The 17,064-nt window shown below is 37.6% G+C and overlaps 3 protein-coding genes across 4 annotated transcripts; 1 reads left to right on the top strand and 2 right to left on the bottom strand.

The window, feature by feature from the left end:
• Nucleotides 1-1,445: 1,445 nt before the first annotated feature.
• On the bottom strand, nt 1,446-4,380 carry LOC117493634 (immunoglobulin lambda-1 light chain-like). Its single transcript, XM_034144288.1, has 4 exons — nt 4,224-4,380; nt 3,809-4,131; nt 2,770-2,803; nt 1,446-1,986 (listed from the first exon to the last, which is right to left on the bottom strand). The coding sequence occupies exons 1-4, from the start codon at nt 4,363-4,365 to the stop codon at nt 1,661-1,663; spliced, it is 825 nt and encodes a 274-aa protein (XP_034000179.1). The 5' UTR covers nt 4,366-4,380; the 3' UTR covers nt 1,446-1,660.
• Nucleotides 4,381-9,027: 4,647 nt separating this feature from the next.
• Nucleotides 9,028-12,637, top strand: LOC117493645 (immunoglobulin lambda-1 light chain-like). 2 transcript variants are annotated; one of them, XM_034144300.1, is made up of 4 exons: nt 9,028-9,156; nt 9,249-9,571; nt 11,301-11,334; nt 12,111-12,637. In XM_034144300.1, the coding sequence occupies exons 1-4, from the start codon at nt 9,117-9,119 to the stop codon at nt 12,434-12,436; spliced, it is 723 nt and encodes a 240-aa protein (XP_034000191.1). In that variant the 5' UTR covers nt 9,028-9,116; the 3' UTR covers nt 12,437-12,637. The 2 variants fall into 2 exon arrangements, with proteins under 2 accessions (XP_034000191.1, XP_034000192.1); XM_034144301.1 differs by lacking the exons at nt 9,028-9,156; nt 9,249-9,571 and adding exons at nt 10,482-10,588; nt 10,674-10,996.
• A 1,353-nt stretch (nt 12,638-13,990) lies between these two features.
• LOC117493646 (immunoglobulin lambda-1 light chain-like) lies at nt 13,991-16,918 on the bottom strand. Its single transcript, XM_034144302.1, has 4 exons — nt 16,762-16,918; nt 16,350-16,669; nt 15,305-15,341; nt 13,991-14,523 (listed from the first exon to the last, which is right to left on the bottom strand). The coding sequence occupies exons 1-4, from the start codon at nt 16,901-16,903 to the stop codon at nt 14,198-14,200; spliced, it is 825 nt and encodes a 274-aa protein (XP_034000193.1). The 5' UTR covers nt 16,904-16,918; the 3' UTR covers nt 13,991-14,197.
• Between the last annotated feature and the right edge of the window lie 146 nt (nt 16,919-17,064).

The following is a 17,064-nucleotide window of genomic DNA, read 5'->3' as shown; positions in this document are numbered from 1 at the left end:
CTATTGCTTCTGTATTTTTTGTTAGTGATCATGGTAGTCAAGAATACACAGATGGTATCTTTATATCTCACTTTTAGTTAAATCTTTGTCAAGAAAATGTGCTTAAAATTCTTTCATATGGTATAAACTTATTTAAGAATATGATTTTAAGTGTGATAAAGGATAACATAGAAAAACGTAACTAATACGTATTCTTATGATATTCAAATCAGATACAATCAGCAACTGAAAGTGAGTTTTCATCCTCTGTCAGTCAAGCATCACCTCTCTACTCCTCCGTTCCTTCCTTCCCAGGATGCACCTGCAGCCCTCCTCTTCTTTCTAATAGCTTTATGTAAATGAAGAGTTCAAGTAACAGCTTTCTGTAAAATAACAGTAAACTGCCAGTGACTGGAAACACAGACATTTGACCTTCTATGTGAATTATATACGTCTGCAGAGTATTCTTTTATATCCTTCATGGATTTCTACTGTTTAATACTTACAACATTTGTGAAAATGACCTTTTCACTAAGTTAATTTAATTCAAAGAATACCCCATCAGAAAGAGCCTCAGTGTCTGTTGTAATTCTACACTTTAGTTATATCAAGTTAGATTGTCTCATTCATTCAAAGAGCTTTTGGATTTTAAACTCAGCTTTTCTAGTTTGAGAAGGTACATCATGTATTCATTTTCTTCACAACTTTTTGTCACATGGACTCAACTTTCCTTAGTAAGTTATCAGTTGAACAATTTAAGAAAAGAAAAAGGCGGGAGGTTAGAGAGCTACAGAAAAAAAGATCTGCTTCCCCATTTGAGTTTAAAAAAACCTCCTCTTTAAACTGAATGCTAGGTTGAAGAGTGGATATGATCAACTTGTTATATCCTGAAGATATGTCATGTTTTAATCCGGACTAAAGTGAAGACACATGTTGATCTAAATGAGAGAACTGCATGTAGACAGGCACACACTCGCTGGCCCAGGGGACCCAATCTAAAACTACACTGACTGCACATTCAGAAGTAAACTGTGAATGACCAAATGTTAACAATGAAACTATCAATGTATTTCAGTTAGAGAAGTTTCACTACTTTACACAGAGCTGACTCTTGACCTCTTCATTTACATGGAGCTATAAATAAGGAGACGAGGCCTACAGGTGCATCCTGGGAAGGAAGAGAGGGAGGAGCAGAGAGGTGATGCTTGACTGACGGAGGATGAAAACTCACTTTCAGTTTCTCTTTTTTTCAGATTTCTTCTAAGATCTTAACCGGTGCAAGCAGCTTCAAAACAGCGACGTAAGGTTAATCTCTGTCTTCTGCTTTCATTACAAATAAACTTCTAATAACAATTGGGCTTTCTGAATTCTACTCAACATATTTTGATTAGTAAGAATTTGGAAAGACAGGTCTTTAATCTCAAAGTTTCAAGATTTAATGGAAAAGTATGAATAAATACAAAGACTTTTTTTGTTCTCAGATATTTTTTTATTTGTATTTTTAATAAATCTTGCAAAAAAGAAATGCGCCATTTGCAAAGCTGATACAACACTTCCCTCTTACTGTCAACATTTATATTCCAAGCCTGCAGACACATGTTCTCTCACATGTAAAGCTGGTAATGACCAAACAGCACACACAATAAAGCAGCAGACACTAAACGGTCATTGTGCTCCTCTACTATTGCTCAGCAGGACACTCAGACTTCTTGATGTTTTGCTCTGAAGTCTGGGAGCCCTGAGTCACTTTACATGTGTAAACCTTATCCATGTTCCAGTCTGACGTCTGGACGGACAGATAGCTGCTGATTTGAAAAGTCTTGTCGGGTTGCTGAACAGCGGTGCTGGTAGAGATCCCACTGCTCACTGGACTCCCAGCAGACAACCAGCTCACATCTGCAAAAGGCCCAGACTGACTGGACAGACACACCAGAGAGGCTTTGTTGGCCTGGAGCTCAGCACTGGACGGAGGGAAGACTGTGAGGACAGGAGGGGGGAGGCTGGAGCCTGAAAACACATGGAGAGCTTCCATCAAATACTAATCAAATAATTTATACAAAGCAAGACAGAAACAGAACCATTTAGTATATGAGTTTATATTATAACAATCAATCTGAAAAAGTAAACCATGTTAAATGGGAAAAAGAGAAACATAGAAGTTATTAACTCATATGAGCACTGTTCCTTTCAAAAACAAATCTATCAAACACAAACCAATACGTTTTTTTCCTTTTTTCAGGATTAGTTTAATCAATTCATAAAGTCACTTTATACGTCTTATCCTTTTTAAAATGTGTAATATACTAATTTAAGTCAGTGTTCGATGTGATGGTGTATCAGCAGTAACTCTGATTTTATTGTATATATATAACCACCAAAGAGAGAGAAAAGTCTAATCCCATATAGCCACAGAAATATTTGGGGATATTTAAATGTATTCCTAAACTTAAGACTAATAGTAATTAAACATTATAAACACACACTTTTAGTATTGATATCACAATTAAAAAAAAAAGTCTTCAAATGAACTACAGTTTTAAGATGTTAAAATTCCCTCAACCATCAAAATATGTTTTAAATATTTGTTGAAAATATTTAAAACATTGTGAGCATTTCATTAGCTTCAATTACACACAGCTTGGCATGAAGATCTAAAAACCAGTCTGTTATTTAATGAAAAACATGCTTAATGTTTAAAACAGTGAGCAACATAAACAATGATTATTACTCTTCATACATAACAGAAACTTTAAATATATCCTGTTGTAAGATGAGTTAGAAAGTACTTACTCGTCACAATCAGCTTGGTGCCTTGTCCGAATACCACAGTGATTCAGTTTGTATACATGGCTGTACAAAAACCTCCTGACTCTCACTGATGAGGGGAGTGGAACTGAAACATCCTGCTGAGAGCAACTTTCACTGTCAACATCTCCTTCACTTCATCAGGCTGATTATATTCCAAACCTCTGCTGGACTTGAGGACTGCTTTCATTCACAGACAAACTACATTGTGTTTTTGATGTGAAACATTTTTATAATTACAGCAGCAATCTTTTTATTTATTCGTTATGTTTTAATCAGACGGTGTTTGGCCATCTGTTGATGTCCTCTGCATGAGTATTATTAACTTCCACCAGATGGAGTTTCTGATTTAATCTACATTTTAATTCATCGTCTAATAATCTTATCAACGACACCATCAATGTATAAGTTCATATTTATCTTCGCTTTAAAGTTTATTTGTGAACGTAACAGAATGGAAAAAGATTGTACTTCAAATCTTTAAATGTTAATCCCTACAAACAAAAATGTTACCTAATTATACAAATTGATTGAAAATATATTTAGTTCATTGATTGTCTGCATCTAGATTTCCGGATGTGAATGTGATGTTACTTTTTCAATATTGTATGTCAGGTTTCTTCAGGGCCTCAGGAAACAGGACTCATTAGTGTCCTGTCACTGTTACTGTGTTTTGTGTATTAAACCCAGATTATGTACATTTTCTATAAGTATAAGATATTATTTGGCAAGATAAAGTGGCTTTAAAAGCCTGAATTATTTTTCAGGTATTATGGATGATGCTGGATGGCATATTCATTTATTCATATTTTCATTATTAAAGCATTTACTAAAGGTATGGATACATTTATAAATTATTGTTAAAATGAATCTGGTAAAATCCTTTAAATGTTTTTAAACAGGTTATTGCACATGGTGTGAGACACTGAGTTGTTTGAAGGCTCTGTTATCAGATGTGTCAGAGACTGAAAAAGCAGAAGTTCTTGTGAGGAGGTTTTTGTCACGGTGTAAATCACTGTGATACGTTCTCTTTAGCAGAGTCATCCCATGTATTACAGTAATAGACTGCTGAGTCTCCCTCCTCCACATTGCTGATGATCAAACGATAATCTGATGTAGACTGATGAGTAGATGTGAACTTTGGAGAGGAGAAGCCAGAGCCATAGGTTGGAGCGCTATTGCTGTGATGGAAATATAAAACAAACTGAGGGACTCCTCCAGGAATCTGTTTATACCAGCGAGCACCACTGTCAGTAACAGTCCCCAGGTTACAGTCCATGGAGGCTGTCTCTCCTTTCCTCACCGTCACTACAGGCTTCTGTGTCACCACCGTCACACCACTCACACCTGGAAACAACAAGAGGACATGGAGTCAAGAGAAACACACAGACTGATGAATCCAACATGAGGTCAGAGCTGCAGTCAGTCAGCCTCCTTACATGTTAGAGCAGTGATGAGAGTGCAGAGGGTCCCCAGCATGGTGTCAGTGTGTGAGGAGGGTCTTGGAACTAAGAAAGTGAGCTCACTGCTGACAGAGGAGAGGGTTTGGAGGATGAGGAGAGGAGGAGCTGGAGGAGCCATTTAATACTTGAACACTGAAACTGAGAGTGGCTGACAGGAGGAGGAGCTTTGGGACAATCTGCATAGTTTTCACTATTGATTTATCACTTATCTTTTGTGGAGGGGAAATAGTTTAATTCATTCATTGTATAGGATATTAAACTAACCTGACCCCACATTTAGAAGTAAACTGTGAATGACCAAATGTTAACAATGAAACTATCAATGTATTTCAGTTAGAGAAGTTTCACTACTTTACACAGAGCTGACTCTTGGCCTCTTCATTTACATGGAGCTATAAATAAGGAGACGAGGCCTACAGGTGCATTCTGGGAAGGAAGAGAGGGAGGATGAAAACTCACTTTCAGTTGCAAATTTTTTCAGATTTATTCTAGGATCGTAACTATTTCAAGCAGCTAAAAACAACACATGTAATGTTCGTCTCTCTGTTTTGATTCCATTAAAAAATAATTTCTAGTAACAATTCTGATTCCTGAATTTTAATGAACATATTCATAAATATGAGGAAAAACAGGTCTGTAATAAAAAACAAAAGGTTTCATGGAAATGTATGAATCAATAAGAAAGAAAACTTGTATTAAGTGAACATTTCAGACAGTTTGATGCTGGAGTGCATATTTATTAATTCATGTTTTCATTATTAAATGTATTAATGTTATGGATACATTTCATCAACTATTGTTCAAATAAAATCATTTAGAAGCTTTTAAACCTATTATTCTTAACATGCGGAGCTCAGAAATGGAAGCAGGAAACCTCACGTTGGGACTCTAAAGGTCAGGAAGAATCTGTGGTCAATTTCGGTTTTCCTCAATTTGTGAATCCTAAATACAGTATTGTTTAAAAAATAAAAAGACTCAAATTAAGATTCTGTTTGGAAAGATCAGGATGAATATTTTCTCCTCCTCTACATTTCTGTCTTCAGCAGGACACACCAATGGCAAGACTTGCTCCAATTTGACCCAGGTACTGGACAACTGGAAATATGCCATTTTAACCCAAGTGAAAGATCTGCTGATCAATGACCACGCTTCAGTCCTGCCTGAATACAACAGGTGGGTCACAACGGCTTCTCACTTTAAATTGTATTGCTGGTATGCTCAGACAAGATCAAGAAGAGAACATGTTGAGTAAGAGTGAGAATAACTATAGTCAGTGATGTCAGTGTGTTTTTAATGGTTTGCAATTGTGGTAATAATACATTATATAACTTGCTTTGCTCTGCGCATGACAACTGAACTATCAGAGCAAGTAAGTGATCCCATCCACACAAAGCCAACTCAACTTTGTAAATGACCTCACTATGGAGAATGTGCCAATGGGAAATGTTTCAGATGAACATGTTCTGTGTATTGTGTAATATTGTGTTCTGATAAGTTCAGCGTTTTGGCTCTGGGACATGATACTAACAACTAGTAATGGCCATTCCTGATCAACCATATCAGATGCAGTGCTTACTGCACGTGTCCTTTCCTAAACTATATTTTCAGATTCTTTAAAAGGGACTTCCGTTCTTTATGTCTGCTATCCTGATGTTTCTGCATGTGGTGGGGCTGCTCCTGCTTAACAACATGTTGTGACTTTATGTTCATGAGCTCTTGTCTTGGTTATGTATTGCAAGTAAACAATGTTCCTATTTCATGTCTGCTCATGAAAACATTGCCAAAGCTCATTCAAATAATGAATCCATTTGCTCTCTTGTACTTTCCTGAATGTCTCTACATGTGTCCAGGATCCAGCCTCTGTCCGAGGCCCTGGGAGACCTCTACAGGCAGTTCAACTCTCTGAAAGACGAGCTGGGTAGACTCACCTCAAAGTTTGACAGTGTGGAGGGTTTTGTGGACGACCTCAAGCAAGGCAGGTTTGCTCTGCCTCAGCGTCCCGTACAGAGGGTTCCCCCCGGTGTCGGACTGCGATCTCCACTGCGAGCACAGAGGAGGCCTCCTTACAGGGGGACGGTCCAGGAGCCCACCCTTTTCAGAGCGAGGAGAAGAGGGCCACAGAGACCGGCTTAGACCCTTCAGTGTGGATGTTTCTCAATAATTCATATATTTTATATATTCCTCACATAAGGAGATGATAAGTTTGTATAATATAAAGTCTTGCTCTTGTGATGTATGTGTAGAAAAAAGATTTTTAAATTAATTAAATGTATCCTTTCCCGACAAAGTCACTTTTAACCACAAGATGGCAGCATTCACTCACATTATATCAGCTGTCATTATTGCGTTAATAACTGGACATAAAGAACATGATGCCTAGAAATGTAATCTAAAGTTGTGATATAATACTGTATAATCGTGTACGAATAATTATTTGATTATGATTGTTTGTATTTACCCACATTATTATTAAAATAGATTAATTTGCAACATGTATTGACTTGACTTGATACATTGTAAAAGGACATAAAGGACTTATTTAGCATTTACATTTTTCTCTTTGACTCTAGTTGTATAAAGCATTGTGTCATGTCTTCACACTCACAGTCCAGTGTTGTGGAAGTTGCCATGCAAGATGCCATCCCAACATCTGGAAATCATTTGTTCTTTATCAGTTTTAAGGCCACATGTTGCGCTGAAGAGATGTGTGCCGGGGTCGTGTCAGCTGTAGCCAATATAAAGTTCCTGAAAGTTAGGCCATATGGCTTTGATTTGTTTTCCTCTCTGTAGTAGCCTGTTTGTCCTACCTATTCTAAAATGAGTTCTAAATGGACCAAAGTATAATCAAGATTCAAGGTTATTTCTGAGAAGATGATGACCTTTGAAGAGCAAAACAGTTCCTCTGTTCATCGTTACTTTGAACTTCACTTTTCAAAGGCAGTGTTGAAAATATTAAGTTCAGGTATTTTTTACATCACTTAGATTTGTCTTTTATTTTGGATGCTGCAAGAATTTACAGATGAACACTGAAAGCTAATTACAATCCATTATGAAGATTTCATAACAAAACCTCTAGTTTTAGCCAGACTGTTTTAATTTTATTTAAAAAGTTAACTTAAAGGTGGTGTAGGTAAGTTTGAGAAACCGGCTCGAGATACACTTTTTGTTATATTCCATGGAATGCTCTTAACATCCCGATAGCAATAGGCGCGTTCACACCGGAGTACTTTTCACCGTACTTTTCACGTTTAGTTCCGTTAGTACCCCTTATGTCGCGTTCACACCAAAAAGAGTACTTAGTGCCGGGAACTTTTACCCCCATTTTTAGTGCCTGGTGAGAGGTGGTACTCACCTGGGGGAAAAAAGTGCCCCAGTTCTGATTGGGTGGGCGAATTGCAAACCACGCCCTGTAAAACTCTGAAATGTTTTGTAGAGCCGCCATTTTATTATCCTCGCATTAGCATTATTAGCATTAGCATTAGCCCAGCGCACAAACGCAGAGAGACTAACTTATGGCAACACAAAGGAAAACATGGGAGCGGTGGAGATGAGGAGGTGTCGGCGTTCTGGCGATTTACTCGGAAGGCTTCAGTAGAAGCTGCTGGGAGTCCCAGCAGCTTCTACTGAAGCCAGTCCCCAACTCTGGGGACTTTCGGCCGGGGACTTCGGGTGGCAGTATACGCGTGAAGTTGTTTGCGGCCTGCCAGTAAACCCAAAGCAGAAGAAGACGAAGTGACGTCAGCGGCTCATTTGCGTAATCTTCCCTCAGGGAACTTATTCCGGTGTGAACGCGATCTGCACTTAGTTCCATAGGGGAACTAAGTGCTGGGAACTAAGTACGGAAAAGTACTTGGTGTGAACGCGGCAAATGAATATCTTAAGTGCTTTGACAAAAAATCCATACAAAAATGTCATCTGTGGAAGCCGTAATACTGTAAAAAGCACGACCAATCAATTTAGCCGGCCCGGCTAAAATAACTGGATGGCCTACCTGCCTGTCAGCCTTCCATCTGCACAAACTTATCTCGTGCCCTCATTGGTCATGTGCGCGTTCGTGTGTGTTGGAGGAGGGGCTCTGTAAGGAAGTGGAAGATTTTTTCCGGCTGTGTATTTTCAAATTCTCGCGCACTCGAGCTGGTTTCTACAAAATTACCTACCCCACCTTTAATGCAAAAACTTTACAGATCTGATAAAAATCAGCTACTGAGTTTTCATGCTCCGTCAGTCAAGCATCACCTCTCTGCTCCTCCCTCTCTTCCTTCCCAGGATGCACCTGTTGGCCTCGTCTCCTTATTTATAGCTCCATGTAAATGAAGAGGTCAAGAGTCAGCTCTGTGTAAAGTAGTGAAACTTCTCTAACTGAAATACATTGATAGTTTCATTGTTAACATTTGGCCATTCACAGTTTACTTCTGAATGTGCAGTCAGTTTAGTTTAAGATCCTGTAGCAGATGTATGTTGTTGACTCATTATAAAAACGTTTAAAATAATGCATACAACTTTAACGTATAAATCCAATCTTTATTAACCAACTAAAGTCATTTATTTAAACTGTTCTTTTTGTACATTGCGTTAATGTGTGCATATCCCAACATTTGGCCTAAGCTACATAATTGTACTTCAAGATTTCAATATTAATACAATGAATGAATTACACTATTTCCCCTCCACAAAAGATAAGTGATAAATCAATAGTGAAAACTATGCAGATTGCCCCAAAGCTCCTCCTCCTGTCAGCCACTCTCAGTTTCAGTGTTCAAGTATTAAATGGCTCCTCCAGCTCCTCCTCTCCTCATCCTCCAAACCCTCTCCTCTGTCAGCAGTGAGCTCACTTTCTTAGTTCCAAGACCCTCCTCACACACTGACACCATGCTGGGGACCCTCTGCACTCTCATCACTGCTCTAACATGTAAGGAGGCTGACTGACTGCAGCTCTGACCTCATGTTGGATTCATCAGTCTGTGTGTTTCTCTTGACTCCATGTCCTCTTGTTGTTTCCAGGTGTGAGTGGTGTGACGGTGGTGACACAGAAGCCTGTAGTGACGGTGAGGAAAGGAGAGACAGCCTCCATGGACTGTAACCTGGGGACTTCGACTGACCATTATGCTCGCTGGTATAAACAGATTCCTGGAGGAGTCCCTCAGTATGTTTTACATTTTCATCACAGCTATAGCTCTCCAAAGTATGGCTCTGGTTTCTCCTCTCCAAAGTTCAGATCTACTCATCAGTCTACATCAGATTATCGTTTGATCATCAGCAATGTGGAGGAAGGAGACTCAGCAGTCTATTACTGTCACACATGGGATGACTCTGCTAAAGAGGAGGTATCACAGTGATTTACACCGTGACAAAAACCTCCTCACAAGAACTTCTGCTTTTTCAGTCTCTGACACATCTGATAACAGAGCCTTCAAACAACTCAGTGTCCCACACAATGTGAAATAACTTGATTAAAAACATTAAAAGGATTTTACCAGATTCATTTTAACAATAATTTATAAATCTATCCATACCTTTAATAAATGCTATAATAATTAAAATATTAATAAATAAATATGCCATCCAGCATCATCCATAATACCTGAACAATAATTAATGCTTTTAAAGCCACTTTATCTTGCCAAATAATATCTTATACTAATAGAAAATGTACATAATCTGGGTTTAATACACAAGATACAGTAACAGTGACGGGACTTTAATGAGTCCTGTTTCCTGAGGCCCTGAAGAAACCTGACATACAATATTGAAAACATCAAAACATCACATTCACATCAGGAAATCTAGATGCAGACAATCAATAAACTCATTATATTTTCAATCAGTTTTTATAATTAGGGAAGATGTTTGTTTGTAGGGATTAACATTGAAACATTTGAACATCTTTTTCCATTCTGTTACGTTCACAAATAAACTTTAAAGTGAAGATAAATATGAACTGATACATTGATGGTGTGGTTTATAAGATTATTTGACGATTAATTAAAATGGAGATTAAATCAGAAACTCCATCTGGCGGAAGTTAATAATACTCATGCAGAGGACATCAAAAGAGTTCCAAACCCCATCTGTTTGAAAATATAAAAAATAAATTAGAAATTGCTTCTGTAATTATAAAGTGTAAATCACATCAAATACAACATTTAGTTTGTGAGTGAATGAAAGCAGTGCTGAGTGTAAAACTCCTCCTCCTGCACTTCTCCTCTCTCAGTGTGTTTATAAGCTTCAGTCTCTCTTCTCCTCTCACTCTGCTCACCTCTCAGCTGGACAGTAAGGGACGTTTACAGCACACACTGACACCATGCTGGGGACCCTCTGCACTCTCATCACTGCTCTGACATGTAAGATATTCTTATCATTCTTTTTACAGCCCATATTTTCACACATACTCCTCTCACTCATGTCTGTTCCTCTGTATGTTGACAGGTGTTGATGCAGTGATAGTGCTGACTCAGACGCCTGCTGTCCACACAGTTTCTACAGGACAAGAGGTTGTTCTCAACTGCAACGTGGAGAGAGATCACAATAGAGTCAATTGGTATAAACAGGTTCCTGGTGAAGCTCCTCAGTATGTCCTCACATTTTATCGTACTGACAGTTCACCCACCTTTGGATCAGGATTCTCTTCAGACAGATTCAACTCTAAAGCCTCATCAACAATAGATTATCAGTTCATTATTAAGCAGGCAGAGGCAGGAGACTCTGCTCAGTATTACTGTGAGATGTGGGATGGCTCTGCTTCTGCAGCTGTATCACAGTGATTCACACCGTGACAAAAACCTCAGTGAGAGACTCACTACAGTTTGAATGAATTCTGAGAGCATTTTCATGAATGTTATTCTCTGTCTGATGTTGATATGTGAACGTATATCTAAGAAGACTCAAAATGCAGTCCTCAAGTCCAGCAGAGGTTTGGAATATAATCAGCCTGATGAAGTGAAGGAGATGTTGACAGTGAAAGTTGCTCTCAGCAGGATGTTTCAGTTCCACTCCCCTCATCAGTGAGAGTCAGGAGGTTTTTGTACAGCCATGTATACAAACTGAATCACTGTGGTATTCGGACAAGGCACCAAGCTGATTGTGACAAGTAAGTACTTTCTAACTCACCTTAGAACAGGATATATTTGATGTTTCTGTATTTAGAAACATGAACCTATGTATGTGTTGCTTATTGTTTTAAACATTAATCATGTTTTTCATTAAATAATAGATTCGTTTTTTGATCTTCATGCCAAGCTGTGTTTGAAGCTAACAATCTGAAATGCTCACAATGTTTAAAATAATTTCAACAAATATTTAAAACATATTTTGATGGTTGAGGGAATTTTAACATCTTAAAACTGTATTTAATTTGAAGACTTTTTTTTTTTATTGTGATATCAATACTAAAAGTGTGTGTTTATAATGTTTAATTACTATTAGTCTTAAGTTTAGGAATACATTTAAATATCCCCAAATATTTTTGTGACTATGTGGAATTAGAATTTTCTCTCTCTTTTGTGTTTAGATATATATAATGAAATCAGAGTTATTACTGATACACCATCACATCGAACAATGACTTAAATTAGTATATTACACATTTTAAAACAGCATAAGACATATAAAGTGACTTTATGAATTGAATAAAAATAATCCTGAAATAATGAAAACAAATTATTGGGTTGATATATTTGTTTTTAAAAGGAACAGTTTTCATATGAGTTAATAACTTCTATGTTTCTCTTTTTCCCATTTAACATGGTTTACTTTTTCAGATTGATTGTTATAATATAAACTCATATACTAAATGGTTCCGTTTCTGTCATGCTTTGTATAAATGATTTGATTAGTATTTGATGGAAGCTCTCCATGTGTTTTCAGGCTCCAGCCTCCCTCCTCCTGTCCTCACAGTCTTCCCTCCGTCCAGTACTGAGCTCCAGGCCAACAAAGCCTCTCTGGTGTGTCTGTCCAGTCAGTCTGGGCCTTTTGCAGATGTGAGCTGGTTGTCTGCTGGGAGTCCAGTGAGCAGTGGGATCTCTACCAGCACCGCTGTTCAGCAACCCGACAAGACTTTTCAAATCAGCAGCTATCTGTCCGTCCAGACGTCAGACTGGAACATGGATAAGGTTTACACATGTAAAGTGACTCAGGGCTCCCAGACTTCAGAGCAAAACATCAAGAAGTCCGAGTGTCCCGCTGAGCAATAGTAGAGGAGCACAATGACCGTTTACTGTCTGCTGCTTTATTGTGTGTGCTGTTTGGTCATTACCAGCTTTACATGTGAGAGAACATGTGTCTGCAGGCTTGTGTTAAAGTTGTGACAGTTACGTGGAGGTGTTGTATCAGCTTTGCAAATGATTTAAATGTTTTTCAACATATTCAATTAAAACGCATTTCATAAAAACATTCTATTGCTTCTGTATTTTTTGTTAGTGATCATGGCAGTCAAGAATACACAGATGGTATCTTTATATCTCACTTTTAGTTAAATCTTTGTCAAGAAAATGTGCTTAAAATTCTTTCATATGGTATAAACTTATTTAAGAATATGATTTTAAGTGTGATAAAGGATCAAATAGAGAAACACGTAACTAATACGTATTCTTATGATATTCAAATCAGATACAATCAGCAACTGAAAGTGAGTTTTCATCCTCTGTCAGTCAAGCGTCACCTCTCTACTCCTCCGCTCCTTCCTTCCCAGGATGCACCTGCAGCCCTCATCTTCTTTATAATAGCTTTATGTAAATGAAGAGTTCAAGTAACAGCTTTCTGTAAAATAACAGTAAACTGTCAGTGACTGGAAACACAGACATTTGACCTTCTATGTGAATTATATACGTCTGCAGAGTATTCTTTTATACCCTTCATGGATTTCTACTGTTTAATACTTACAACATTTGTGAAAATGACCTTTTCACTAAGTTAATTTAATTCAAAGAATACCCCATCAGAAAGAGCCTCAGTGTCTGTTGTAATTCTACACTTTAGTTATATCAAGTTAGATTGTCTCATTCATTCAAAGAGCTTTTGGATTTTGAACTCAGCTTTTCTAGTTTGAGAAGGTTAAACTTACATCATGTATTCATTTTCTTCACAACCTGAACATTTTGTCACATGGACTCAACTTGCCTGAGTAAGTTATCAGTTGAAGAATTAAAGAAAAGAAAAACATCTGCTTCCCCATTTGAGTTTAAAAAAACCTCCTCTTCAAACTGAATGCTAGGTTGAAGAGTGGATATGATCAACTTGTTATATCCTGAAGATATGTCATGTTTTAATCCGGACTAAAGTAAAGACACATGTTGATCTAAATGAGAGAGCTGCATGTAGACGGGCACACACTCGCTGGCCCAGGGGACCCAATCTAAAACTACACTGACTGCACATTCAGAAGTAAACTGTGAATGACCAAATGTTAACAATGAAACTATCAATGTATTTCAGTTAGAGAAGTTTCACTACTTTACACAGAGCTGACTCTTGACCCCTTCATTTACATGGAGCTATAAATAAGGAGACGAGGCCTACAGGTGCATCCTGGGAAGGAAGAGAGGGAGGAGCAGAGAGGTGATGCTTGACTGACGGAGCATGAAAACTCTGTCTTCTGCTTTCATTACAAATAAACTTCTAATAACAATTGGGCTTTCTGAATTCTACTAAACATATTTTGATTAGTAAGAATTTGGAAAGACAGGTCTTTAATCTCAACGTTTCAAGATTTCATGGAAAAGTATGAATAAATACAAAGACTTTTTTTGTTCTCAGATATTTTTTTATTTGTATTTTTAATAAATCTTGCAAAAAAGAAATGCGCCATTTGCAAAGCTGATACAACACTTCCCTCTTACTGTCAACATTTGTATTCCAAGCCTGCAGACACATGTTCTCTCACATGTAAAGCTGGTAATGACCAAACAGCACACACAATAAAGCAGCAGACACTAAACGGTCATTGTGCTCCTCTACTATTGCTCAGCAGGACACTCGGACTTCTTGATGTTTTGCTCTGAAGTCTGGGAGCCCTGAGTCACTTTACATGTGTAAACCTTATCCATGTTCCAGTCTGACGTCTGGACGGACAGATAGCTGCTGATTTGAAAAGTCTTGTCGGGTTGCTGAACAGCGGTGCTGGTAGAGATCCCACTGCTCACTGGACTCCCAGCAGACAACCAGCTCACATCTGCAAAAGGCCCAGACTGACTGGACAGACACACCAGAGAGGCTTTGTTGGCCTGGAGCTCAGCACTGGACGGAGGGAAGACTGTGAGGACAGGAGGAGGGAGGCTGGAGCCTGAAAACACATGGAGAGCTTCCATCAAATACTAATCAAATCATTTATACAAAGCAAGACAGAAACAGAACCATTTAGTATATGAGTTTATATTATAACAATCAATCTGAAAAAGTAAACCATGTTAAATGGGAAAAAGAGAAACATAGAAGTTATTAACTCATATGAGCACTGTTCCTTTTAAAAACAAATCTATCAAACACAAACCAATACGTTTTTTTCCTTTTTTCAGGATTATTTTAATCAATTCACAAAGTCACTTTATATGTCTTATCCTTTTTAAAATGTGTAATATACTAATTTAAGTCAGTGTTCGATGTGATGGTGTATCAGTAGTAACTCTGATTTTATTGTATATATATAACCACCAAAGAGAGAGAAAATTCTAATCCCATATAGCCACAGAAATATTTGGGGATATTTAAATGTATTCCTAAACTTAAGACTAATAGTAATTAAACATTATAAACACACACTTTTAGTATTGATATCACAATTAAAAAAACAAGTCTTCAAATGAAATACAGTTTTAAGATGTTAAAATTCCCTCAACCATCAACATATGTTTTAAATATTTGTTGAAAATATTTTAAACATTGTGAGCATTTCAGATTGTTAGCTTCAAACACACAGCTTGGGATGAAGATCAAAAACTAATCTGCTTTTGAATGAAAAACATGTTTAATGTTTTAAACACTTATCAACACATACATAGGTTGATGTTTCTTAATACAGAAACTTTAAATATATCCTGTTGTAAGATGAGTTAGAAAGTACTTACTCGTCACAATCAGCTTGGTGCCTTGTCCGAATACCACAGTGATTCAGTTTGTATACATGGCTGTACAAAAACCTCCTGACTCTCACTGATGAGGGGAGTGGAACTGAAACATCCTGCTGAGAGCAACTTTCACTGTCAACATCTCCTTCACTTCATCAGGCTGATTATATTCCAAACCTCTGCTGGACTTGAGGACTGCTTTCATTCACAGACAAACTACATTGTGTTTTTGATGTGAAACTTTTTTATAATTACAGGAGCAATCTTTTTATTTATTTGTTATGTTTTAAGCAGATGGGGTTCAGACCTCTTTTGATGTCCTCTGCATGAGTATTATTAACTTCCACCAGATAGAGTTTCTGATTTAATCTACATTTTAATTCATCGTCTAATAATCTTATCAACGACACCATCAATGTATAAGTTCATATTTATCTTCGCTTTAAAGTTTATTTGTGAACGTAACAGAATGGAAAAAGATTGTATCTTCAAATGTTTCAATGTTAATCCCTACAAACAAAAATGTTACCTAATTATACAAACTGATTTAAAATATATTGAGTTTATTGATTGTCTGCATCTAGATTTCCTGATGTGAATGTAGTGATGTTACTTTTTCAATATTGTATGTCAGGTTTCTTCAGGGCCTCAGGAAACAGGACTCATTACAGTCCCGTCACTGTTACTGTATCTTGTGTATTAAACACAGATTATATACATTTTCTATTAGTATAAGAGATTATTTGGCAAGATAAAGTGGCTTTAAAAGTCTGAATTATTTTCATGTATTATGGATGATGCTGGATGGCATATTTATTTTTTCGTATTCTCATTATTAAAGCATTTATTAAAGGTATGGATACATTTATAAATTATTGTGTAAATTAATCCAATAAAATCCGTTGAATGTTTTTAAACAGGTTATTGCACATGGTGTGAGACACTGAGTTGTTAGAAGGCTCTGTTATCAGATGTGTCAGAGACTGAAAAAGCAGAAGTTCTTGTGAGGAGGTTTTTGTCACGGTGTAAATCACTGTGATACGTACTCATTCACAGAGCTGTCCCATGTGTGACAGTAATAGACTGCTGAGTCTCCTTCCTCCACATTGCTGATGATCAAACGATAATCTGATGTAGACTGATGAGTAGATGTGAACTTTGGAGAGGAGAAGCCAGAGCCATAGGTTGGAGAGCTATGGCCGTGATAAACATATAAAACAAACTGAGGAACTCCTCCAGCAATCTGTTTATACCAGCCAGCAGGATAGTTAGTAACAGTCCCCAGGTTACAGTCCATGGAGGCTGTCTCTCCTTTCCTCACCGTCACTACAGGCTTCTGTGTCACCACCGTCACACCACTCACACCTGGAAACAACAAGAGGACATGGAGTCAAGAGAAACACACAGACTGATGAATCCAACATGAGGTCAGAGCTGCAGTCAGTCAGCCTCCTTACATGTTAGAGCAGTGATGAGAGTGCAGAGGGTCCCCAGCATGGTGTCAGTGTGTGAGGAGGGTCTTGGAACTAAGAAAGTGAGCTCACTGCTGACAGAGGAGAGGGTTTGGAGGATGAGGAGAGGAGGAGCTGGAGGAGCCATTTAATACTTGAACACTGAAACTGAGAGTGGCTGACAGGAGGAGGAGCTTTGGGACAATCTGCATAGTTTTCACTATTGATTTATCACTTATCTTTTGTGGAGGGGAAATAGTTTAATTCATTCATTGTATAGGATATTAAACTAACCTGACTGCACATTTA

The sequence above is a fragment of the Trematomus bernacchii genome, unplaced genomic scaffold, assembly GCF_902827165.1.
Source record: "Trematomus bernacchii unplaced genomic scaffold, fTreBer1.1, whole genome shotgun sequence".
Lineage (NCBI taxonomy): Eukaryota > Metazoa > Chordata > Actinopteri > Perciformes > Nototheniidae > Trematomus > Trematomus bernacchii.
The sequence above is the reverse complement of the archived record's forward strand: the minus strand, read 5'-3'. Positions and strand labels throughout refer to the sequence as shown.